Below are 26,936 nucleotides of genomic sequence, written 5' to 3'. Positions count from 1 at the left end.
CTGAGAGGACGTGCCTAACTGCTCTAAAGTCTTCGAAGGTAGTCGTGTACGTAGGCCAATCTTTGTGCCTTACTTAATTTCTCCCAAAACATTTGGTGTGATAGCCGATTCCAAGAGACCCAAGAGTGATGGGATGCATGCAAAAATCGACGGTGAGCACGTCTCGTAGGTCACCACTTGGACCTCAATTAGGTCGAGCCCTCGAGAGAGGTCGCTCCCCACGTCGAGGTCGCTTCAGGCGATACTGACGAGGTACCATAGGTCGGGCCTAGATGAGGTGCTGTTAGCTGCCCTCAGTCGTGGACGAGGTCGTTGGCTAGGTTTCTACTAAGTCGGCGGTGGAGGCAGGTCGCCAGGTCAGCAACAGGGGCAGGTCACCAGGTCGGTGCTAGAGGCAGGTTGCCAGGTCGGCGACAGTGCCAGGTTGCTAGTTGGGACTCCATCATTTTGGCTAAGGAAAATTGTCGCCTAGGTGGTTATGAGTGTCACCCAATTGTTCCGAGATGCCATGTGTCATGATGTTAGTTGAGGGCCAAATCTGCCCTCATCAAATCCCTTATGTTAAAATCCTCTAATAAAAAAACACAAAAAGAAATTTCCAAAATATCCATACAATTACTATTGAAGCTTATTTCTATTAGAAAAAAACAATACAAGCTTTATGGACAACAAAAAAAGAGAGTTTGAAGTTGATGTTTTACCTTTGAGAGATTGATATGAAGGGAAAATTTGGGAAACAAAGCAAAGTTGAAAAATAGATAGGAGAGGTTTGAGATGGTGATTAATGTGAAGGATCAGAGGAGGTTTCAGCAAAAGCTAAAAGATCTAGGGAGGTTTCAGCCATTTAACAAAAAGAAAAAAAGGTGTCACACTCCACCCACGATAAATGATTTTTTTTCCCAATTTGTACATTTTTTTTTAGTTAATTTGGCTGTTGGGGCCAACAGCCTATGCTGCTGAATAGGGCTGAGAAACGGGATCTGATTATCCAATTTTGAATCTAAATTTGACCAATTTATAACTGGATCAAATATGGATATACTCTTATATGATATAATCTGATTTGATTCGATTTAAATATATATGCTCAAATATAGTTAAAAATATATTATATCTGTGATTGAAGTTTGTCTTAATATTATATTTTCAGTAAATTGTCATATGTTCAAGTATTAAAATAAGTAGTTTTTAATTCATTTTGTTCATAAAATATAATGTTAAAGTCATTTTTAGCCCATCTTATTAATAATATATAATATTTTGGTCAATTTTAATCTAATTTATCTATGCTATTTAATATCCGATTATAATCTGAATTCGGTTTCGAATCCATTATATATCTGATAGATATGATCCGATTCGAATTCAAATGTAATCAAATCAAATTTGGGTATGCCTATTATCGGGTTCGGTCCGTTTGCAGCTCTACTATTTTACCCCACTTTCTGATAATGTGGCCTTCCAAAAATGTTCTCAACAGCAGATGGCCAGATGCTGCCCCCAACAGCCAAAGTTGGAATTGGTATCAGCGCCTCACAGGGAGGCGCCCCACAGCACACTCCGATTTTGTATTGGGAATATGTCCCGATGATGTCTCATCTCTGTTAGATGGGGAGATGCTTCGAATACAAGGTCGAAATGTGCTGTGACAATCGGAATGTGCTGTGGACGATTCACCGCCTCCCCTCTCCCTATCCTAATTACATTTGTGATTTGCCTAAAATTTTTTAGAATACCTTACGTTGCCACGTGTACCATCCGTAGATGGATCTCACGTTTTACCGGACCGGCAATTCTGTAGCATTCGGCGATTCTCTGATGGAGCTTCAGGGAATCAGGGGTTAAGACATAACACAATAACCCACAAACACAAAGGATTCAAGGGAGTACGCCAAAACGTTGCCTCTCTGTATTCGACAGCCTCGGTTGTCAGCCGTCCTCTCACTGCATGGCACGTCAATTTACCCAAAAAATGCATCTACCACTGATACTGAGCCCTTTTGAATTTTGACCAAAAATTTCCCGACCTGAATCATGTGCACAGCACAGGCTGTATTCTCCCAAATTTTCCGTCTCTCTTCCTGATCGTCGTTATCCGGAGTCCGGACCACAGTACCACACTACAGCAGTTACTCAACTTACTCCGTGTCCAAATTCCGACTGCAACCATGGTTCTGTTACTGGGCCTGAAACCCTGCAGCAGTCTTCCTTTCTCACTTCGACAACCTCCGTCATTCCCACAAAAAAACAGGCTTCGGTTATTAAATAGGAAGGCTAGATTTCGGGTCTCTCCTCCTATCGTCTGCCTTAAAAGCAGAGGCAACCGTATTTCTTCTCCTAAATCTGCCTCAATTGATGGATTCTCTGTGTCGAAATTCTCAGGAGAGGTTACCGATGGAGAGAACAATGTTGGATTTCTGGAGACTTGGCGAGGATGGGTTGTGTTTCTTCGATCGGTCGTGCCTGGAGGGAATTGGTGGAGGTTATCCGATGATGTCGAAGTATTTTCTACAGCAAAGCCTGTAACTGTATTATTTGCGCTTCGTCGGATGTGGGAGCTGGTTGCCAACGATAGATGGATTATATTCGCTGCATTCGCTGCTCTAATTCTTGCAGCGGTGCGAGTTCTATATCCCTCTTCCATAATTGTACCTCATATTGCATTAATTGTTGTCAAATAACTACCAAATAGTTTCCATAATGCGAATTAACTAACATATGAATATCCGTTCATATAGGTAAAAGCTGACACTTATATACACAAGGTGACAAAACTTATTAGGATTTGATGGTTTACGCGTGGCCGTGATGTATGAATGAATCATCGCCATTTGTGTATTCACAGAGTATTGCGAATGTAGTTTGGTTGTTCAGTTTGAAACCGATAGGTGTAAAACTTGTATCTGTGGACAATTCATTGGTGCAAGTTACTAGGACACTTTATTCCAATTGTACATGTGATCTCCTCCTAGCTAAAAGAAAATTTCCTTTTATCTCATACAGATTAGTGTGTAGCAGCACTTCATCGAATATGGATAATTTCCTTTCCTCATATCTGAAATTTATAATATTGTATTATTTCAACTTTTGTTTTGAATGAATATTGAGTTATGCTTATTTATTGCAGCTTTCGGAGATCTCAATACCACATTTCTTAACAGCATCAATTTTCTCTGCACAGAGCGGTGAAACCATGGTTTTCCGTAGAAATGCACGACTCTTGATTATACTATGTTTATCTTCAGGAATATTCAGGTCAAAATCTTGTTTGGACAAAGCCACAAAGTTCCCTTTCTATCTAAATTATGTATTAGTTCTTTTATTTTGCAATTTATTGGTTTTGTTCATTATTATTGGTGTATCAGAATTAAAATACAACATTTATCCGCAGTTGCCATTGGCAGACCATGTGATATTGTTCTGCTCATTGTATCTTACCTACCAAAAACGGGAGCTCCATTTGGAATTTTTTTATTGTATGGATACAAGCCAAAAGAGGAAAAAAAAGCTTTTTCACTGGCTTCCTCAATTAATGAATTGTTTCACTTATAAGCCAACCAGTACAACAGCTCTTATAACAAGCAAATCCTCAAAACAACAAAAGAAACAGACTTTTACACACTACAGCCCGGCCCATGGGCAACCCCATTCAAGAATTTCTCTCCCCACCACCCCGGTTCTTGCCAACAAATCTGCTAACATTATTTGCACTTCTGGGGGACTCCACTCCATCAACCTTCTATGTTTACTCATTTGGAAACTCGCCACAGTTTGTCATTCCCTTAACATATCATTTAGACACACCCCTTTAAATTCCTTCATTGACAAAGCCCAATATGCAACACTTATCATTGTAAGTTCTATCATTCCCTCGACCAACTTATATTTCTCCTAAAAAATTATTGCATTGATTTTATGCCTTCAAGTACAGCACCCATCACTTCTTTTTAAACAAATCCAGTTCAATCTCTTCCCACCAAAGAGTAAAAATGTTGCCACAGACGAGAGGCATGGGAACAATGGATCAGCAGGTGGTTGGTGCTCTCCCCATTCTTCAAGCATAGGATGCACAAATGTGGATAGATGCAAACTTTTTCACCTCCTTTGGAGTCTGTCAAAGGAGTTAATGATTTGGTTAGCAGCTTCCCAACGGAAAACCTTGACTTTAGGGGGAATTGGCCCCTGCCACGCTTCTCTAGCAGGGAAGGAGGGTTCCTCTAAAACTGGATAAAAGGTTTTAAAAAAAGGAAGCACAAGTAAAGGTACCTTCCACAGTGGAAGCGCACACTCTCTCATCCCCGACCGCAGGAGAAAGATTAACCTCTTGAAGGATGTCAATTAACAGAATCTCCTCACAAGTTTGATGATCTCACATAGATCTCCTCAAATCCCAAATCTCACACCAACTCATTCCCATCCAAGACTACCAATTCAGCAATTGCTTTGTTTTTGAAACTCGATAGGTTGTAAATTCTAGGGAAGGACTGACAGAATGGAGAATTTTCTCACCAAGTGTCTTTCCAGAAGTTCACCTTCTGTCCTGAAATAGCATCATATCTAATAATTTTCAATCACAATAAGGCAGTGATCTATCAAAAAGGTTATGTGTTTTATTGATAAAAAAGGAAAGGAAAACAAAAATATCATGTGTTTTGGGACAAAGTCATACCTCTGGTTCTTAACTACATGCAAGTTGTAACTGAATTGGAGATGTATTTTACCCTTTTATTGCTAACTATTACTCTTTGATGAATATTTCTATTTTTTTTATGTTCCTCATTCCCACTTAGCATAAAGATTGGGAATAAACTTGTTTACAAGGTACTCTCATTTGAGATGGTTTCTAGACAATTCGTAATAATGCTAATAGACCACTGTGCAGTAGCATTTAATTTCCAAAAAAATCTGCAGAAGGGATGATCTTTAATGGTCTCAATCTTGGAAATTCTCCATCCTCATGAATATATTTACATCAGATTGATCACCAAGTTTACCATTTAGTAATACCATTTTCAGGCATAGGAGATTTCCCATACATAAAACTTCTCCTCTATATGTATGGAGTAGATATAAAACATGAACTGTTAGTGTTATGGTTTCACAGCAAAGAATGGCTGTAGGAATAAGCACTGATAGCATATTTTCTTTCTGTGAAATTCAGTGGTCTACGGGGTTGCTGTTTTGGTATTGCAAACATGATCCTGGTGAGTGCCTGACTGGCTCATGAGTTCTCGTCTATGAAAGTTGAAAGATGACTTTCTTTTGAGAACTTGTCCCTTTAATCTTCTATGCTGCATGATATATATCTGGCTCCCAATGCATTATTCCATAATTTGCAAGAGCTAACCACCAAATGTTGAGCCATCTAGTCCAAGATTTTCATTGACTGCTACTTGGTCATCCATTAGAAAGTAAAGAAGAAATTGATTGGTACACGTCCAAATTTTCTTTTAAACATGCATTTTTAACTACTGCCTTAAAATGTGATGTGCCCAAATCACCTTCAGAACAGGGACAGCTAAAAGCAAAATCTGGTTTCACTGTTTGGAGAAAAATATCATGGCATTGACAAGTTAGGAATATATAGATTAAAATTTACAGCTTCTAGGCTATTGACCATCCAAGAAGTGGCTGTAGTTGATGCATTACTGAACCTGTTCTTTTTATGGTTTTAATGTCTCAAAGATTTCATTCCTTTATTATTGCAGCACACTTTCCAGGACTTTGAATTTATCCTAATTGTTATCTGGAGTTTGCAAATATGAACATAATAGCAACTAGTGAGTTTATAACATTCTGCAGGTTAAGCGCATGAGAGAGAAACTGTATTCATCTCTTCTCTTCCAGGTCTGTTATACGTTTAAAATTAGTAGTTTAATATATTTTCTCAATTTTAATTTCTAGTACAAACAATATTTAGCTAGCTTCTTGGTGTACATACCTTGATTTGGTGTTATACCTTTATAGGAAATCTCCTTTTTCGACACAGAAACAGTTGGTGATTTGACAAGTAGGCTTGGAGCAGATTGTCAGCAAGTATCTCGTGTTATTGGAAATGATCTTAATTTGATACTACGCAATGTTCTGCAGGTTTTTTCCTTGCCATAGCCCCTTCTTTTGTGATCTACCCAGTTCTACACACAACTTGGGGATATAATTTGCAATCACATCATCTTTTTTCAGGGGACAGGTGCATTGATTTTTTTACTGACTTTATCTTGGCGACTTGCATTAGCTACATTGGCAATCTGCTCTGTTCTAGGAACAATCATGCTGCTCTACGGCCAGTAAGAGTTATTTTGCCATTATGATATTCGCCTATATGGATAACATGCCTTTTAAACTTTGTCCTGAGAGTCTCTTGCTTTTCTTTCAATAAGGTGAAACTAATTGATGTATGAATAGGCAGATCACAGTTACATGTATACTGCTTTCAGACTACAAACTGCAAAAAAAAATTTGTGGGATAGACAATTGGATAATTTATCTCGAATCTCTGAAAATGGGCAAGTGAACAAGTTAGAAAAACAAGGATCATATTTACTCAACCATCGCCCCACAATTTTCCACATGTATTAGATGCGATTTCCCCAAAATTTTGTATATTTCCACCTTTTTTTTCCCCGGGGGGGGGGGGGGGGGTGGCCCCAAAATGTATCTTAAAAGGTTTCCAATATATATGATGTAAGTAATCTCCATATCAAAGTTAAGGAACTATTACCCTCTTACAACAGTAGTGTTGAGGAGGTTCACATAGAAAAGGATCTTTTACTGCATTTAATCGCATCAAATCTTGAAGGATGACAACCTCAAGTCTAGAGAAAAATGGTGTTATGGTATCGCCATGTAAGATTAGTATTCTATGCTCACAGCTGATTTTGGATGTACTTTTATCCTTTATATATTCCTATTATATTCATCTTTCAACTGCTTTTGGAGTATAAATGAAAGATAAATTTAACTTTCTTCTCTTGGATAGGTACCAGAAAAAGGCAGCAAAATTAACCCAAGAATACACTGCTTGTGCCAATGAAGTAAATTCAGACACTTTTGGGCAGATCAAGTAAATTCTGTAGCTTGAATGATTTCTTTAGCATTAACGTTTCCTTTTTCACATTTAAATTCAGGTTGCACAAGAGACATTTTCTTTGATGAGAACTGTCCGAGTTTATGGAACAGAGAAACAAGAATTTAAAAGGCAATGATGCTACAGTAATATATTTTCATCATTTATCTGGTCTCCTGTACTTGTCTTCTCTATTTGAAAAAGATGTCTAAAAAGACAATAATGTCAGTAGTTGTTGATAAGCACAAAAGACCTATTCAAACTCTTTTGCTGTGGTGGACAGGTACAAGCATTGGCTGAATAAATTAGCTGACATAAGCTTGCGACAAAGTGTGGCATATGGTATTTGGAATCTAAGTTTCAACTCCCTCTATCATTCAACTCAGGTCTGAGTGCTTTTAATTTACCCCATTGGCCAAACTTAGTTCTCTTTTTCAGTTCTCAAGAATTCTGTTTTTCTGCTACTGATTTTTCTTAGATAGAGGCGCCACTTTAAGGGAAACTTGTCTTTTTCTTCTTTACTACTAGGGGTTAAGCTGTAATTTTCCTATATTAATATAAATCTTAATGAAAGGGCCACGCCCATTGGCTTTTGACTGTTCCAACTTCCTCTTTTTACTGGATGTGCCAACTTTTATTTCTTTCTGCTGCTTTTTCTATTGTTGTAACTTCATATTTACTTCTTTCTTGCTCTTTGTGGATGCACCTCTGAAATATTTTAACTTTGTGATGGAACTTAGGATTTGTTGCTTCATATAGTCATGTGACTTTTAATCATCAAGCTATCGTTAATGTGTTAAGTTCCTAGGCTCATCTTTGCTCATTCTTCTGTCTATATCCTTTTTTCCTATCTCCACTTTATACTTATATATGGCAGTAACCAGCACCAATTTTGTTGTAGACAAGCCATCATTTTAATTTACTTCCTCTCTTCTTATCTCCCATAGGAGCTGGCCCTAGGTTCCTATGATGGTGTTGTTTGATAATGGCTGGAATTGTTGAACCGAGTGATTTATTGCTTTGCCTTTTATTGGATAAATGGCTGAATGACATGTTTGGATGATTACTATGCTGTCAGATATTTATCTTATGACTACTTTGTCCACCGAATAACAAAACAATAAATCAGTCCTTTTAACAACTTCATCCATTACCAAATGTCCTTTAATGCATTCATTTTGCTTTTGCCTGTTCTTTCCTTTCCAATGTCAATATACCTATCTCCACTCACACTTTGGGCATGCTGCTTGGTTTTCCAATATTTTGTTCCATGTGGGTATAGCTGATCCTATAAAGTATTATAACATTCTCTTCACTTTGATTGTTCTGCATAGCATTCAACATCTTAAAACTTAAAAGCACATATTTATGTCTGCCTTGCTTTAGTTTATAGGCAACATCACCATTAGGTCTATCTTTTTGGTTATTCTCTCATTTCTCCTATTGTTAGTACGACTGCATTCCTTACTTTCTAATGCTGAACAGGCATGTCATGAAGACTTTTGATGCTAAAACATTTTTCCATTGTTTATACCTGACATTTACTTTGTTCATAGTCTTTTCAATCAAGCATGGCATCAACAAGCAACATACACCATTGTATTCTCCCAATGCATAGTTTGCTCATATATAGTCAATGTAAAACATTGCAAGTTCAAAATTTGTGCATATATTACACTGAACTTGTTATTAAGAAAGACAAAAGACTCCCTAAACATGCATTGCATCTGAAACTTCTTAAACTCATCATTGTAGAACGTAGATAGATGATATGTCTATGTTTCTAATACGTTTCTTAAATTCACTAGATTATCTCTTTTAGGGACCCTGTTTTACACTTTCACTTAGTTGGTAAATGCCTTTGAAAGGTATTTGGTCTTGATTCTAAACTTCTTTCGTTTAAATAAAAGAGACAAAGTTTGATGGTCGCTTATCTTGATTTAAAGCTAAACAAATTTGTTGATGTCTTCTTTCATACCTTGGAATATGTTTTTCCAAAACATAGGGAATTTTTTGTCTCACTTTAAAATCAACTTATTTTTGTATAATTTGTAGCATTTTAACCTCAAGAGTAAATTGGAACCATATAATCTGACATAAGAGAAACAAAAAGGACTTCCTTTCTGGAGAAGGTAATGGGTATATTTATATATCATTTACAGTAGATTACATGGATGAGCAGCTCAACCCACTATAACACATACACACATATACATATTATCTATGGAACAGAGATGTCTCCAACTCACTATACAACCTACCTGTCCTAGGATTAGCAAGACTATCTACTATCAAATTCTGCTTTGTAAGAGTTCTTCTCTGAACTCTCATTATTGGTTAAGATCTTTGTGCTAGACTTCAAGACTTGCTGATGTAGGATGGAAGGAGAAAGTTCTATTAGGGTGAACATGGTAGGAAGAAAGAAATTAAAGATCCGAATTATAAAAGAAAGAGATTCGGATCAGAGATAGAGAAGAAAGAAAAGAAAGATTGTACTTTTATGAGAAAAGAGAGAAATGAAAGAAGAAACTGACTAAAACAACTTTTCATTCCATTAATTCCACTCTTCAAATTCAAATATGGTTTCTCTGCTTATAGAGTAATCATAATGGCTCGAATCTTCATTCATAGACTCCAATTTCAACTAGGAAACTAACCTAAAAAAATCCTGACTATTTCAAATAAGACAACCTAGTAGGTAACCCATATGGACGATCAAATATCTTTATTAACAATTTATTGACTTATAATTAAGATTCCAAAGTTACTGAAAATATCAAATCACAAAAGTTACCATAAATAGTAATTTTGATTTTCATCAAGTACATTTCTAGAAGACTTAAAGCCCTTTTTTCCAAATATGCCAAAGAACTATAAACCAAAATTGAAAAGACTCAAGCATACTAAAATTCAAAACACTCCAAATGAGGAGTTGGGAGAAATCTGATTTCTTTCTCCCATGGATTCCTTCCTCGCTTCCCATGCCTGCATCACCCACTTTTGTGACTACTTCATTGCATTACTGAAGTTCCCTCAAGTCCCTTAAGTTACCAATGAAGATAGACAAGACTGCTTGGAAATTAAAGGTAAATGGCCTAAGTCACCGAAGTGTGGAGTGGAAAACAATGCCTAGTTGTTGATTGAAATGCTAAAATTTGCACACTCCAGATTTTTGGTGTTTGTTTTGTAGTTTTATTATTTTTTCTTGTGTGTGTGTATTTTTCTAGGGGGTGGGTAAATGGGAGTAGGAATGAAAAGAGGGTAGGTTTGTGGCGGGGATCATACTCCTTGTCCCCAGACCCAAGTTTTACATTAATCTCTGTCGGGGAAAAATTTAGCCTCCACCCCCGGTCCCCAATGGAGATGGTTCCTCATCAGGGACCTGAATCCCCAAATTTTTTAATTAAAAGTTTCTTTTTGGAAAAATATTTATTATAAATGAAAAAATTAAAATATAAATAATATTTTAAATATATTTGATACATAATATAAATAATTTTATATATTTTATATATAATCGGGGTTGAGGCGAGGTTGGGACTTCATTCCCCGTCCCCGATCAGGTATCTGTATTAGTCCCCACCCCTGCCCCCATCCCCACCAAAGCAATATCTATCCTCATCCCCGCCAGGTCAGGGAGGCAAAGTACCTGGTGGGGATGAGGAAAATTGCCATTCCTAGATGGGAGAGAGACTGATCTAGGATGTTTTGAAGAATAAATGTGTAAAGGAGGGGAGGAGGGTGACATGGTGCTCTAGCAAATAAATCTTACCATATTTGTGCAAGGAAAAGAGAAAAGGCAGTGGCATGTATTTAAGATGTTGGCATTTTTCTTCTTCCCCCCTTTTCTTTCTTTATTTTTTGTGAAATGTGATCCATTTAACATGCATGAAGGGGGGATAGTAAAAGGTAAATTGAAGCATGTCCTGCATAGGTTGCAACCCCACATGTGTATTTTCAACTCACTTGAAGTCCCATATTATTCCTAAGTTTATGTCAATATATTAGAAACTGCAATCCTTGAACTTTGGTAGTACGTTTTTTGGGCATCTATGCTAAATAACCATGGGATGATGTCTTAAAGCAAGAAAATCTCTTCTTTAAGTCGTTTTGGACCTTCTAGTGGTTGTGGATGAGAAATGAGTCATGTACTTTCTATTTGTGGCTTTCATTACACTGGAACCTGTAGAGGTGTAAATTGGGCCGTGCCGCCCATGGCCCGACATGGCCTCACTCGAATTTGGACCAGCCTGGCATGATGGTCCGAGCTGTGCTGGGCCTGGGGTTCCAGGTCCACGGGCCGACATGGCACGACATGACTGTGCGTGCCATGCCGCCTGCGACTCACGTGCAGGCGTGGCCCAGCCCGCGACATGACAAGCGGCACGACATGGCCCGTGAGCCTGTAGCGGGCCGCACTCGACCTGCCCGATGAACTAGCCATAGTTTCAGCTTTTTGGGGGGGAGAAAGAATGACACAAATGCCCCCCAACAGCTATACAATAGCTAGTTTAGGGGGGCATTTGGGGTAAAATGATAAATAACTTTACAATGACCAAAATACCCCTCCCAACAACTAAAAAATAGCTAGTTTTTAGGGTATTTTGGGCAATTGAATTATTTTCAATTCTTATAAATAGCCCTATCCTCCACCATTCTCATCACACCAATTCAACAATTCTCTTAATCTCTTCTCTAGTTCTCATACTCTCTCAAGTCTCAATCTCCCAACCTCTCATACATTCTTTGATTCTCCAATTCTCAACTTTATTGAAGTTTCAACACGAAGAAGGCTTGCTCAACAACTCAAGTATCTCAAGTTAGCAATTTGGGGGGCTTGGACTATTGGAGTTGAAATGCTTCAATTGTTGAAATCAAGTTGGGATTCCAAACCAACAATCCGGGTAAGTGCAATTAAATTAATTTTTATTTTTTTAGAAGCTAAAAAAATGGCCGGCTCCTCCCGAAACCAATTCCCTAACATGTTCAGTGTCGACGATATTCAGTCGCAGCATGGTAGTGTTAGCACCAATATGGATGCTATGGATGTTGACGGAATTTCCACTCCTAGTATTGATACTTGGGAAAGAAAAAGATGGCCACTAAGTTTATTGGCCCGGTTTGGAAAATATTTAAAGTAAAGGAGGTTTAGGGAAAGGGAAAAGAGTTGTTTGCCAAAAATGTAGGAAAAACTTTAGCTATTGTAGCAAGGGTGATAAGCCATTTGGATAGACATTTGCTCACCCATGAGAAAGAAGAAGGGAGAGAAACAATGCAAACACAAATTGGGTGTGAGGGTTGGTACTTTTTTAAATATTCTCAAGAAAAAATGAGGCAAGAATTAACAAAATACATTGTACATGCTGAATAACCATTTTTGTTAGCTAAAGATACTAAACTTGAAAAATGGTTACGTAATTCTGTAAACCCACAATTTTAAAAAGTTTATAGGAATACTATTAGATCAGAAGATTTAAAATTTTTTTATTCATATAAACAAAATTTAATTTATATGTTATCAAATCTTAATTCTAAAGTTGCAATTACTTTTGATATTTGGACTTCTAAATTTAACATACGTTATATTTGTGTTACTGGTCATTTTATTGATGAAAATTGGCTTTTAAATAAAAGAAGTTTAAGTTTTACTAGGCTTGAATGGCCACATACTAGCCCAATTATTTCTGTATGTATTTTAAATACTCTACATGCTTATGGAATTGACAATAAATTATTTTCTATTAGTTTTGATAATGCTAGTAATAATGATTCAAAAATAAATATTTTAAAATCTCAATTGAAACCATGTTTAAATGGTAAATTATTTCATATTAGATGTGAATGTCACATCTTAAATTTATGGACTCAGGATGCTTTAAATATTATTCTACTCATATTTCTAAAATTAGAAATTGTATTTTATATTAAAAGTTCTGGAGCAAGAAAACAAGAATTTAAATATTTATGTCAAAATTATGGTTTAAAATATAAACATTTTATATCAGATGTTAAACATGGATGGAATTCTACCTATGCTATGTCAGAAAGTTGTATTTCTCACAAACAAATTCTTTGTTTTTTATAATTTAAAAATGCCTACTGATATTTTTGAGGAAGACGGGGAAATGGCAATTTGTATAAGAGATTTTTTAAAACATTTTTATGATGCAACTAATGAATTATCGGGTATTTATTATCCAACTAGTTGTAATTTAGCTTATCAATTAATGATGATTAGTGATTGTTTTGCAAAATATAGAAAGAATCCGCAATTTAAAAGTATTGTTGAAATAATGGAAAATAAATTTAAAAAATATTGAGAGAACATTTCTCCTATTTTTTGCTTAGCTACAATATTAGATCCTAAGATTAGGAAAGATGGTTTATATATTTTACTTGAAACATATTGTGAAAATATGAATATTGAAATTGGAAGTAAAAAAAAAAAGAAATTAATAGTTTATATTTGAAATGTATAGTTTATATGAAGTTGAAGTAATAGGGAATAATAAAAATTCTATAACTTGTACAACTGCATTTTCCACTTCTGAACTTGAGTCCAGTAGTGGAAGAGAAAAACTTTTTTTATTTAATAAGAGGCAGAAATCCACTGCCTTGACAACAAGTTCATTTATTGAACTTAATTTTTATTTACAAGCAATTTTTTCTACTTTAAGTGATTCTTCCTTCACCTCGGAGGGAATAAATAATTTTGATATTTTAGCCTGGTGGAGTGAACATGCAAAAAATTGTCCAGTTCTCGCCACCATGGCACGTGATCTACTAACCCCTCCGATGTCTACAATTCCATTGGAGTCTTGTTATAGTGCAAGTACTAAGGTATTGGATGACAAGAGAAGTTGTATGAATGATGGAAGTCTAGAGAAGTGCATCTGCTTTAAAGATTGGTTAGATGCTGAAGATAAATTACAAGACAAAGGAGGGCATGACACTACACTTGATGTTTCACCTGAAGCAGATGATCAAAGTCAAGAACAATAGGAGGAAATGATGAAGTCAATATTTTTTATATACTCAATAGTTGTATAGCATTTTTTCAAATTATTGTAATTTTTTTTATTTTATTTAATTTATCTGATATTTTTTAATAACGTATTTTTTTATTTTCAATTTGTAACTATATTGTATTTTTTATATTTTATTAATTATTCCATTTTTCAAATTTCATTCATCCAACCATTGTATGCTTTGTATCATTCAAATTTAAATGAAATAAAATTCCTACTTTTCTTTCAATTTGTTATTCACTTAGAGGTTTTGTCTCTTTGACTTCTTATTTGGTTAAGGGTTTTTTTTTTATTTCTTTGTTAGATTTCTTATTTTTTCAAATAGTTCCCAAAGGAAAGTTAAATGTTTTAGTTTTACTTAACAAAGAAAAGAGGAAAGTGCTTAAGGAAGGTAGCAAGAGCAGCTACAGTATGGACTATATGGGAGGAAAGAAACCTAAGAATTTTCTCTGAAAAAAGTAAATCAAAGGAGGAAGTTATTGGAGCCATAAAATTCAGAACTGCACATTGGGTGAGACCATGGAGCTATTCAAAAATTTCTCCACGAATGAGATTCTAAGAAGTTGGGCTGAAGTAGCACAAACAGATGCACCCAAAGTAATTGTGAGAGTGGAATGGAAGCCACCGACATTGAACAAATTAAAACTAAATTTTGATGGCAGTTCTTTTGGTAACCCAGGAAGGGCAGGCATAGGGGGTGTGATTAGAAATCATCTGGGTGTGGTGGTGGCACTCTTCTCAGGACCAATAGGTATTCGTGACTCAATACAGGCTGAATCTCTAGCCCTACTTCAAGGTCTAAAGATGGCTGAGCAGATAGGAACAACAAACTTAGAAATAGAAGGAGACTCACTAATGGTCATTTCTTGGGATAAAAACATCATATAAGTACCTTGGAAGCTCAAATTTATCTTCAGAGAAAGACATACTTGCAAGGAGGATCAACTCTCAATTTGGTTGGGTCAAACGGAATGCAAATGGGATGGCGGTTACCCTAGCAAAACAGGGGGCAAATAGATCTACCTTGTATTGGGCAGAATTGTAGTTGATTGTATGTGGTTGCAGATTAGATTAATGCTTTTTTGCAACCTGTAACAATTGTAACTGATTGTAACTTTTTCTCTGTTATTAATTAAAAAATTTCTTGCTAATATAAAAAAAAAAGAAATCAAAAATAAAAATTGCCAAAAAAAACCAGTCTGGCCCAGTTGGGCCCATGCCCAAGGCCCGGCCTGTGGCCCAGGTCCACGGCACAGCCTGCAGCCTGCCCGGCCCAGGCCTGCAGCACGGCACAGGCCCGCATGGGCTTGGGCCATGGGCCATGCTGGGCCGACCCCCTAAATTATCCCTGGGGAGGGCGGCATGACCCGTTTTACACCTCTAGGAACCTGTGAAAGTATTTTATTTTGTAGTTCATGGATGAAGGTCTTCCCATTTTAATACATGTCAAACATCAATCATTTGATTGGATTTAAAATACAATCTATCACTGGTTTCCTGATGCACATTCACATATAGTTGCATGCTTATAAAAATCTATAACTGTGTAAAATCATTCTTTAAAACATAGCATACTGTTGGAGTTCAATTGGATTTAAATGAATTTATAATTCGTTGGAACATGTTGAGGCTTAATTCAGTTGTCAATTAATTCCATTGGATAAAACCAAATGCTTTGCACATGGTTTTACATGAGAAGTGAATTTCTATGTTTATCTCTGAGTTATTTAAACTAATTTGTCAAATTCAATTTTTATAGGTAATAGCTGTGGTGGTAGGTGGAATGTCAATTATGGCTGGTCATATAACTGCAGAGAAACTTACAAAGTTTATATTGTATTGTGAATGGTTGATCTATTCAACATGGTGGGTGGGAGACAATTTGTCATCTTTAATGCAGTCTGTTGGGGCAAGTGAAAAGGTCTTTCAAATGATGGATCTATTGCCTAGTAACCAATTTGTATCAGAAGGCAAGCACTCAATCTTTTCAATGAAGGCTCCTGCTAGGTTTTATTTTTTAAGAATTATTCTTTAGTTTAACTCTTTCAGATTTATCAGTGGTTAGTTCTTGTTTGATATGTGGGTGGGAAAAGTGACCTTGCAACTGATAAATACACTACTGTTTCCCTTCTTAAGTTGTTAGTAAGAGTTAAGAACATCTGCATAAAATTCCGTAGAAAACTAAGAGACAGATTTGTGATAGCTGCTGTTTTTACAAGCATTACATGTTGAATGGTCATCTTTATCTGTCTTTGCATTCCATTTCATTCTTCATGATTAATAATAAAGAAATTCTTGATGGAGGGACCTTTTCGTTATATCAGGGGTTGATGAATGTTTCGGAAATGTTAGCGAAACTTTTGCCAATTTAATCAAATTTAACATTCAGTGCATTATCTTGCATTCTGACATATTTAACTTCATAATAGTCTGGTTGTTTGTCATATTAAATGTCATATATTGATGCATTTGAATTGAAAGCAATAAATATGCTAGTAATTTTGTCTTAATGCTGCATATATTTTTGATGTCTACTTTCCTTTTTTATATCTATAAATTTCATGTGTTTGTGAAAATATCTTTCTATTTCTTTTAAATTTCTGATATTGTTAATGCTCCATTCTTTTACCTGATCTTCTAGCTACAGTTAACAAATTGGTTCCATTGTAGAACGTGTTAAATATGTAAAATTTCTTAAAGATTCAATTGGGCATTATGCCTCATTGGTACTAACTATTCAATGTAGATAGGGCATTCATTTGAACAATATTTGCCAACTGAACTTTCATCTGCTGGATACTCTTTATTAGTTAAATAGGGAGACCTTAGATTGTTTTCATTTACTCTTCAGGATAACATGGTGTAGAAACTAGAGGATTTTCTGGCTGACCTAATTGTGTGGTTATATTTATTTGTTATGGTGCTTCTATGTTCCATGTTTTGTGTTTTTATTTTACATATTGTACTTTATCAGATAAGTTGGTTCCTTTGTAATAAGATATGTGTTTTTTTTCTGTATTTCCATACATACATTTAGTTGTATACTTGTATTAGTGGTTGCTGAACAGAACCAAATTTCTTTTCAAGTGGACTAAAAAGATATGTTGCCTTCAGAGACTTGGTTAACTTTTTCTTATTATTCTTTTTTTTTTTTTGTGAATATATATTCACTTGCTAGCCTTGCAGTTTCCCATCATCATCATCTAAACCTTACTGCAACTATATGGGGTCAACTACATAATCCTGTTTTGCCATTCCATTCTGTTTAGTGTCATATCAATTGTTAAATCACTAGCACTTAAATCATTTCTTATTACTTCAACCCATATCCTGCTAGCCTTTCTGTTTCTGGAAGGACTAAATATCTAATTAGTCATTTCTAACGGTGCCTTGTTACCATATTGCAGGAGTGAAATTGCAAAGGTTGATGGGGAACATTAAGTTTGTGAATGTATCATTTCATTATCCATCAAGGATAACGGTATATGGCTTATTTATTTATCATTTATGTTATTTAATGCGAAACATTGTCATCATCATCATCATCCAAGCCTTATCTGAACTATATGGGGTCAGCTAATGTGAAACATGAGATGCACTTTTTTTTGTCCATGTAATCTATTGTATAAATTCCAACTGCATGAAGTTTTCATATGCATAACTAAGTTGAGAATATGCCAAATAATGAATGCACCTGATATGCATAGTATTTTTCTTATGTAGGTATTGGAGCTACAGATGTTAAATTCCGTCTACAAATCAAAGTATCTTGTCAAGAAACATTATCATATTAAAACTGATAAATTTTTCTTCTATAGCGCTAGTCTTCTATATATTGCAATTGCAAAGATATGCTTGATTATCTTCTAATAATGATCAATTTTACTAGAAGAATGGAGAGTAGACATTAAAAAATCACCACTTGAAGCTAAAAATAAGCACAGAAAGTGAATGATCTTTGAAAGAGGAAAAATAAGAACCATCCTTTAGTTGGCAAGGGTGCGTCATTAGGGATGGAAATATGGGATCATGGGGCTGAGGTATCATGGTTTACTCTGGACTCTGAGGTTCTTGCCTGGTATTAAGAGAACAGAGAGGAAGGGGATCTCCAGAATATCAACCGGTTCCAGTATTAGAATGTTCCTTGAAGCATGAGACATCATATTATAGAGGCAATGGCTTTCTTATCCATTTGCTCCTGGTTTTGATGGATTCCAAATTACACTAAATCTCTGGCCAATAATCTTGCTAAGGAGAGGGGAGATTTCAGAATGACTCTCTGTCAGGGTCCCAATATTCCTGCTTGTGCTATGTTAGCCTTTTCTTATTATTTATTTGTGTTTACATTTCTAGGCCAACCTCCTCTATTTTTGTGGATTTAGGTTCAAATTTTTTTTACTTATCTCTTCTTATTATTAGATCTTTGCCATTGATTTAAGTAAAAAAGAAAAGTAGGGAGCAGAAGAAGTACATGTTGAAACTAGTAATGCTTTTGGGAAGATCATTTGGTTATGAGCTATCATACCTGAGGTTTGATGGGGATGTCGTGTTCAAACTGGAAGCAAAGGCACAAGCCCCTCTGATATACTATGTAGACCTCTGGGGGTCTTTGGTCAAGTTGCCATGCCATCCAATCATAAGAGATGGATTACCTTCAATCAAAACCCTCTCCAAACTAAGAGAAGGGGAACTTAAGGATATGAAAATGGTGAGTTTCTGCTCATGTGGAATCTCCTTGCCCCTTAGACCACAAAGTAATTGTTCTTGAATGTTGAAAGTTCTGATACCAAATAGTCCCGAACAAAACAACCATTAAAAATAATATTTACAGCCAGGGAAGACCAAATGCTCACAAGTACTGAAGCAGAATTGGTAGTCTAAATATGCTATTGATCACTTACATGTGACCCATGGAAAATCCCAAGGCGAATAAAGAGGGAAAATGCTAGAATGAAACAATCTTTGAAAAGCTTGTAACTTCTTTACCGCAATAATCCCTTCGGACAGAACATGATCTGTAAATGATGGAAAGCATTCCCCAATCCCCAGACAATAAAGATAAGAACATATGAGTTTATGCATGCACATTGTATACAATAGACATCCAAATACACTCCCACAGGTATAAGCTGTTTGAACTTGGTGTGTTATTTGTTTTTGGATAATATAGTGCAACAAAGGGAGAGATGCAAATTGAATCTTCTCATAGGATATCCTGACTAGAATAAAACTCCTTCAAAAGGGACTGCCTATCAATCAAAAGATGCTCAAGTTATCTGGAAAACGGTGGCTAAAAAGACAAACTGAATTGTATTGGACCCTTTTCAATTTTCAATGCCTTGACAAAGGCATTAGGAGCCAAATTACAAAGCAATGGTGGTGCATGTGCTTGCCAAACAGATACTTTGACAATTAAGATGGTCAAACATTAAAAAATATTGTGTAGCACAAGAAACATAAGTAAACATTCAATTTTGCTGGGCAACCTGAAGACATGACCTTGTGATACTTGTGGTTGCAATGCTATCAGACCAAAATATGAAATGTCAGTTTCTATTTAGTAAATTGAAGTTTAATTTCGTCTTAAGGCTTACTCTCTTACTGAATGGGAATATATGTTGAGACAGTTATTACTAGTGGTGGAATAGGATGCATGGAGAATATAGAAAATAAATTTTATATGATCATTTTAAAATCAAATGGAAATCTTCAATGATACCACAAATATTTGTTCCTTTCAGACAATGTGAAAGAGCCAACTTTTCGAAATACTTCCTAACAAATCATTTTGGTAATTTTTTAGGGGATGGTGGTTTTCATGATTATTGAAGAAATGGGATATTATCCTTCTTTTTTTCCTTCCATTTTTTTCTCTACAGTACAAGGCTGTGATTCAACATAAAGAATCTTCCATATGCAACAACTTGTTGAAGTTGAGATAAGAGCAAAAAATCAAATGATATTGTATTTTCTCTTTTTCTAGCTTGCTTTGCTTAATTATAATCTGATTGTGATTTTATATTTCCATAGATCGCTTAGATGCTACTTTTGACAGAATTTATCATCTATACTAATTATATTACCTTTGAACAGGTACCTGTTTTACAACATGTAAACATTTCAGTACACCCAAATGAAGTAGTTGCACTTGTAAGGGAAATTCTCTCTCTCTCTCTCTCTCTCTCTCTCTCTCTCTCTCTCTCTCCAAAGAATATAATCACTTTCTAATATTTTGGTAGGTTGGTCTTAGTGGTAGTGGGAAAAGCACATTTGTTAATCTTCTGCTTCGTCTGTATGAACCAACAGATGGCCAGGTAAGTGTCGTTTAGATTTAGTTTCTTGTGAAATTAAGTACTTTAAAACAACTGATGCTTTTGAACTTAACTACTAACTAAACAATAACATAAGAAAATGTGATAATAATGAACAAATTATTACATAAGGGAGAGAAGATAAAGGAGTTTTGATTCCTAGAGGGCCCAAAAAATGACCTGCATAATATATACTTATATATATGAGATAAACAACTAATCTGGCACCACAGACCCTATATATGCTCCAATATTAAATGTAAACAGAGGAACTTCAAGCTGCTTTGAAGAATTCTGTTGTTCTTCTTATGTTTTTGATGTACACCCTTCTTGACACATACCCATCAAATAGTTTGTAACTTTATGCTTCCAGATGGGAGATGAGATAATTCTTACCAGTTATAGACTCAACCTTTTAGTGTGATTAGTTTAAGTTGGACATATGATTAAATTGCACAAGGTTAGAACCGTTTTTTGTGACTCTTTATGTTGTTCTACCTTATGGCAGATCTAAACTTCATGTATAATGATCTTGTATCACTTCTTATTGACCAATCATGTTTGCCCTAAAATCATTACCTTATTTATTCTTAAATAAGGTATTAATAGCTACTTCCTTAAGATAGGGAATAAGCCTTTGGCCCCCAAGAGACTGGATGCAATTACAAGGTTCTAAAGGCCAATTGCAGCACAGTCAGCACAAGAGCAAAAGTATTTTATATAGGACTGTCTCCAAGGTGGTAAACAAAGAAGAAAGAAGAAAAGGGGGAGAGAGGAAAGAAGGAAGGCAAAGAAATAAGGATCGGTTATTGCGTGAAGTCTCATTATCCCGTTCTAACCTTGGGATTGGACATTGGAGTCTAACCCAATGGAAATAATGGAGTTTCACCACCATTTGAGGGAAAACTCTATCCAAAATGAGAACACTTTGAAGACCTAAATCTGAGATCTGCCATTAACTATACATTAGTTTGCTTGGATTCCTTTGAAGGAAACCCCGGTTTGGACAGTAAGTAAAATAAATAAAGACAAAATACAAAATACTCTAGAATGCTCTCTTTAGACTCTTTCATGGTAGGCCTGCTGGATTGGGCTTCATACTTGGTTCCCAAGTGCACACATGCATCCATATGAAGAACTACATTCCAAGATCATAAATATTTTATGTTGGTATTTTTTTGGGGCATACAATGTTTGGTAGTTCAATCTAATGTTTTTAATTCTCCATTTAAACGCAGATACTAATTGATGGCTTTTGTCTTAAAGAGTTGGACATCAAATGGTTGAGAGAAAGAATTGGATACGTGGGACAGGTTCTTAGAGATACATCATTATTTCACTTTTAATGAAATTAACTTAGAAGAAAACATTATTGTAAAATTTCTTTTTAAAACACAGGAACCTCGTCTTTTCCGAATGGATGTCAATTCAAATATAAGATACGGATGCACCAGAAACGTTAGTCAGGAAGATATTGAATGGGCTGCTAAGCAGGCATATGCCCATGACTTCATCTTATCTCTTCCCAATGGTTACAAAACCCTCATTGATGATGATCTACTCAGTGGTGGACAAAAGCAACGGATTGCCATTGCAAGGGCCATTCTTAGAGATCCAGCCATTTTAATCCTTGATGAGGCTACCAGTGCATTAGATGCAGAGAGTGAACATTATGTTAAGGTAAAATATTATCATCGTAAAATACCAATTGTTGGTTCATTTTTGATGATTTGATATTTGCATCATTCTTTATCCTCAGGGAGTTATTCATGCTGTCAGAAATGACTCCAAGGCAAAGAGGACTGTCATTATCATTGCACATAGGTAAAATTTTTCTCACAATGTCTTCCTTCCCTATGTCTTCAAAAATCTTAACTTGATTAAACACATCTTGCAGGTTATCTACAATACAATCTGCTGATAGAATAATTGTTATGGATGGTGGTAAAATTGTTCAGGTGAGACTTTTAGAGTTTGTAGGGTTATTTTATTTAGGTTTGTGATTATTTCATGAAGTTGGTATCCAAACAATTTAAAATATTAAGCTTTAACAATGGATACTTTGCCCCATCCCTTTTACACTAATTAATGGTGGTATGTTTTATATTTGACTAAGCAAATTATTCAGTAAACTTCATACCACTATAATTGTTGATGGTCCTACATTTATAGGAATGCTATCATTAGCTGTTATAATTGACTTAAGTAAAGCCATGGTTCCACCATCAAGTTCAGTTATAATTGAAAACTGTGGACGAATGATAAGTCCATACTTCTACTGATTAGAAATTTTCTCAAAAAATTCTAGAGGAAACTTTTAATGTTCCAAAAGTTTATGGTAGTAACAAATTAAAATGAAGGAATAGAATATTCAAAACGTATTTGAAAGCTTTGTTGGGACAACATGTTCATTCATGTTTTAAGTATTGGAGTCCAACAATAATATCTGTGCATCTGCAGATTGGCAACCACATGGAGCTTCTTCGCAAAGATGGCTTATACGCACGTTTAACAAAAAGACAGGTTGATGCCTTTGAATGATCCATGCAATAGGATGATGCAACTGCAACTTTGTTTTACGGCTTTTAAGGACAAAACTCGAGTAAGCGAAGGAAAGGTTGATGCCTTCAAATGATCGTGCAGTAGAATGCTGAATTGCAGGTTCGTTTCACAGCTTTAAGGATAGATCATCATCATCTATATGGGGTCAGCTTTTAAGGTTGGATCCACCCACATTAACGACATTTTTAGCAATAATTTCCAAATATGAAATATGTTTCAGCTTTCAAAATTATAAACTTTTTATTCATTTATTTATTTTTTCTGTGAGTGGGGTGGAGGCTGCTGGCCATATACCTGTAAAAGTAAAGTTATAAACTATGTGTAGCTGCAAATAAGGATCCGAGTGCCCCTTCTGTTTCTCATTTCGAGGCTAATAAATGGTTTTATTTCCTGTCAAAGCAGTCCATGGCTTTAATATCTGAAAACATTATCGTGATTCGTGAATTCGTCAGTCGTCAGATAACTGATTAAACTGTCGTAGTTCACTCGTTCCGTCAATTGTCCCTAGGGGTTCTGTGATTTTGTCCAAATTAATAGTTGTGTCCGTTTTGTTTTTTTGCCTGTTTTGAACTGATTCCAATTATAGAAAGGTTTTCCAATTTATTTATATATTTTAGGGTAAATTATAAAGACCTCGGTCTGTGACAAAGACCCTCCTGTATTATGACCGTGAGACAAATTAGTTTTCCCTTGAAATTCACCGTTTTAATCTCTATACAACCCTTGTAATAAATATTGAAACAATTGGGAGAAAAGCACTGTTCATTTCCTCTGCGATACAGGAACAGCAGCAGCGACAAAGAAGGGGCATTGTCGGCTTTGGCCACCACCACATCCGGGAATTTCTTCCAGGCTTCTTTTGAGTTCTGACTGATGTAGATTGTATTTTTCTTTTATGTTTGGAAAAAATGGATATTAATTTTCCTGTAAATTTCGACCTCCATGTATATATATTTCTGGACAATCGGCTCTTCTTCCCTTGGCCCTTAGTCCTAACCATTCTCTGTAAACGCTTACCTCACAGCTTTCTTCTATAAAATTCCATTTATTTTTCCAAAAATTTTCTGCTTGCAAGATCCTTTCTTGAATCCAAATTTGTTTGTGAAAAACAGAGGTAAAAATTTTCTCCTTGCAATATCCTTTCTTGAATCCAAATTTGTTTGTGAAAAAGCAGAGCTATTAATGAATTCCTGCAAAAAAGACTGTAGATTGTCTCCTTAAATCCCCCTCTAGTCATCGTCTGCTTTTTATTTCTCTCTGCGGAAACTGAAGTTCTTGTTGTATTTTATGAGAACTAGGTATTGATCGTCTGTGAGGAGATAAAGAGAGACCAACTGCTCAGAAACCCACTTGTTGCAATCTCCGTGATCTCTTAGATTTACGAGATACAATGCCCCTTCTTTGTCGCATCCAGATTCCCCCTTTTGGTTAGGTACTGACAGTCTGTGAGGAGATAAAGCACTGTTCATCTTCCCCGTGATCTCATCCAGATTCCCCCTTTTGGTTAGTCTATTTAAGGCGGTATTCCTGGGCCTTTCCTTGCATGCGTTGATCTTGATCGGACTCGGCTCTTTGTTTTCTGTCTATATAAACCTATTTCATCTCTTCATTCTATTTTGTGTGCGTGTTGTACTTAACTTGGATCTCCACATCCCATGGCCCCTGGTTTGTTCAAAGGAGCCATCGTTGGTTACCTCACCGGTGTCCCTTTGGATATTGTAGCGACTCCATCTACGGACAAGGCAACAAACACGGTCGGTTGTTATGTGGGTTTTGATGCCTAAGAATCGAAGAGTAGGCTCGTCGTCTCTGTAGGCAAGCTCAGGGGAATTAAGTTCATGAGCATCTTTAAATTCAAAGTCTGGTGGACGACGCATTGGGTGGGAGACAAAGGCAGCGACGTCGAACACGAGACCCAGATCATGATTCTGGACAAGTCGGACTTCGACCGTCCTTATGTTCTGCTGCTTCCCCTCATTGAAGGGTCATTCCGTGCTTCTCCCCACCCAGGCGCCGACGACAACTTTAACATTTGTGTAGCGAGCGGGTCGACACAAGTGACAAGCTCACCTTCAGACTCCTGGACGAGAAGACTCCTCCAGGAGTAGTAGACAAGTTTGGTTGGTACACCTGGGACGCCTTTTATCTTAAAGGACATCCTGATGGAGTGTGTGAGGGGGTGAAGGGTCTAGTGGAGGGCGGTTGCCCGCCGGGGCTGGTGCTCATCGACGACGGATGGCAAACCATTTGCGACGATGATGACCCATCTTTGCCGCCGCTGTTGTTCGAGGTTGGAGAAGATAAACAGTACTTTTCTCCCTTCGAATATTTATTATAAGGGTATTATAGGGATTAAAATGGTAGATTTAAACGAAAATTAAGGAAGGGGGTATTTGTCTCATGGTCATGGTCTTTGTCGCAAAGCAAAGTACATGGGGTTTGTCTCATGGTCAATTGGATTGGATTTGGTTCAATATATTCAGTCCAATAAAGGGATCAGGTGGATATCAATCCAATTCAATGTTTGGACCGTTTAATTTGGTCAAATTCGTTTTGATTTATATTGATTTTAAGTCAAATCCGATTCATTGACACTTATATTCTTATCTTATATCAATAGACTAAATATTTACTTAATTCAATATAATTTTTTTACAGATGGGCCAGGTCCAATCTAATTTATTAAATATTTTGAACTAGATTGGTCCAATCTAATATGTCATGTTGGTCCGTCCAAATTGATTTTGGACTGGATGAAATCCAATTCAACCAGTCCATTGACACCTTTATCTGTCATATCATTTAAAAAATCACTTAATTTTAAAAATGAGAAAATAGGCTAAATTCTATTGCAGATTTTTTTTCCTAGAAGATTTATAAAAATTCTGAACATATCCAATTGTACTTTGAGCCTAAGAATTCTAACCCTGGGCTGAACTGTTATTCTCCTAAATTTTTGGACAGGCGATGTGAATTATATCAAATGTTGTGCCTTAATTCCTCTTGCAGTCCACTCCATGATCCGACCAACATATGTAGAAAAAAACACCACCTGAAGGGGAAATTTCATCTAAGTCTGCGGTGGATATGGACCTGCTCTGTTGTCGCATCTGGGTCCCCTATATGTCTATTCTGTTTTAGAGAAAGGATGCTATGGCACCTAATATCATTTTGGTTAAAGGTCGGGTGTATTAAAAATTAAAAATTGATAATATAATCTTAATAAAAATGATAATAAAATCTTAAAATTTATTTATGTAATAATAAATTGGACAGACATTTTTAACTAATATTATCTATTAAATTTATCATTTCAAATATTAAATACAACAAAAATTATAAAAATAAAAAGCCTTATATACATTTAATAATATATTCATATCGGAAAAGACAAAGAACTCGAACCGACCCAATCATTATTAATATGATTTTGAACAAAATTATGAAATCAATCGTGATGAAGGAAGATTTGGCCCGACCTCTTCATTATGTGACACGTGGCAGAAACGACAGTTTGGCAGAAGGGGCCAAGCCTAGGCGGGGACAAGGGGACACACCGCCGAACTGACCCACCTTGTAACAGCTCGGGATAGACTTCGCCGAACTGACCCACCTTGTAACAGCTCGGGATAGACATCGCCGAACTGACCCACCTTGTAACAGCTCGGGATACACTTCGCCGAACTGACCCACCTTGTAACAGCTTGGGATAAACATCGCCGAACTGACCCACCTTGTAACAGCTTGGGATAAACATCGCCGAACTGACCCACCTTGTAACAGCTCGGGATACACTTCGTCGAACTGACCCACCTTGTAACAGCTCGTGATAAACATCACCGAACTGGCCCACCTTGTAACAGCTCGGGATAGACATCGCCGAACTGACCCACCTTGTAACAGCTCAGGATAAACATCGCCGAACTGACCCACCTTGTAACAGCTCGGAATACACTTCGCCGAACTGAC

At 36.2% G+C, this 26,936-nt stretch overlaps 1 protein-coding gene across 5 annotated transcripts; it reads left to right on the top strand.

The window, feature by feature from the left end:
* Positions 1-1,538: 1,538 nt before the first annotated feature.
* On the top strand, positions 1,539-26,055 carry ABCB26 (transporter associated with antigen processing protein 1). Of its 5 annotated transcripts, none has more exons than XR_016109904.1 (20): positions 1,654-2,618; positions 2,739-2,765; positions 3,128-3,255; positions 5,162-5,204; positions 5,803-5,847; positions 5,968-6,090; positions 6,184-6,287; positions 6,980-7,034; positions 7,128-7,198; positions 7,350-7,452; positions 15,854-16,064; positions 17,502-17,575; positions 20,188-20,244; positions 20,334-20,408; positions 21,644-21,718; positions 21,804-22,085; positions 22,165-22,229; positions 22,303-22,363; positions 22,866-23,066; positions 25,932-26,055. XR_016109904.1 is itself a non-coding variant. In XM_088978028.1 (19 exons), exons 1-19 carry the CDS (start codon positions 2,169-2,171, stop codon positions 22,944-22,946), a joined length of 2,130 nt encoding a protein of 709 aa, XP_088834154.1. In that variant the 5' UTR covers positions 1,654-2,168; the 3' UTR covers positions 22,947-23,365. The 5 variants fall into 5 exon arrangements, 2 of the variants coding, with proteins under 2 accessions (XP_088834155.1, XP_088834154.1); XR_016109903.1 differs by lacking the exon at positions 25,932-26,055 and adding an exon at positions 23,750-24,027; XR_016109905.1 differs by lacking the exons at positions 2,739-2,765; positions 25,932-26,055 and adding an exon at positions 23,750-24,027 and having other exon boundaries at positions 1,539-2,618.
* Positions 26,056-26,936: the final 881 nt, after the last annotated feature.

Source organism: Nelumbo lutea, chromosome 3, assembly GCF_056320005.1.
Source record: "Nelumbo lutea isolate HS-2025 chromosome 3, American lotus-T2T, whole genome shotgun sequence".
NCBI classification, from domain to species: domain Eukaryota; kingdom Viridiplantae; phylum Streptophyta; class Magnoliopsida; order Proteales; family Nelumbonaceae; genus Nelumbo; species Nelumbo lutea.
This window is presented reverse-complemented; position numbering and strand designations above follow the sequence as displayed.

Coding starts and splice junctions, on each gene's coding strand:
- ABCB26 (XM_088978028.1), top strand. CDS start 2,169: ATGGTTCTGTTACTGGGCCTGAAACCCTGCAGCAGTCTTCCTTTCTCA. Junction 7,199..7,349: donor GAGAAACAAGAATTTAAAAG/GCAATGATGCTA, acceptor TGTGGTGGACAG/GTACAAGCATTGGCTGAATA. Junction 7,453..15,853: donor CCCTCTATCATTCAACTCAG/GTCTGAGTGCTT, acceptor CAATTTTTATAG/GTAATAGCTGTGGTGGTAGG.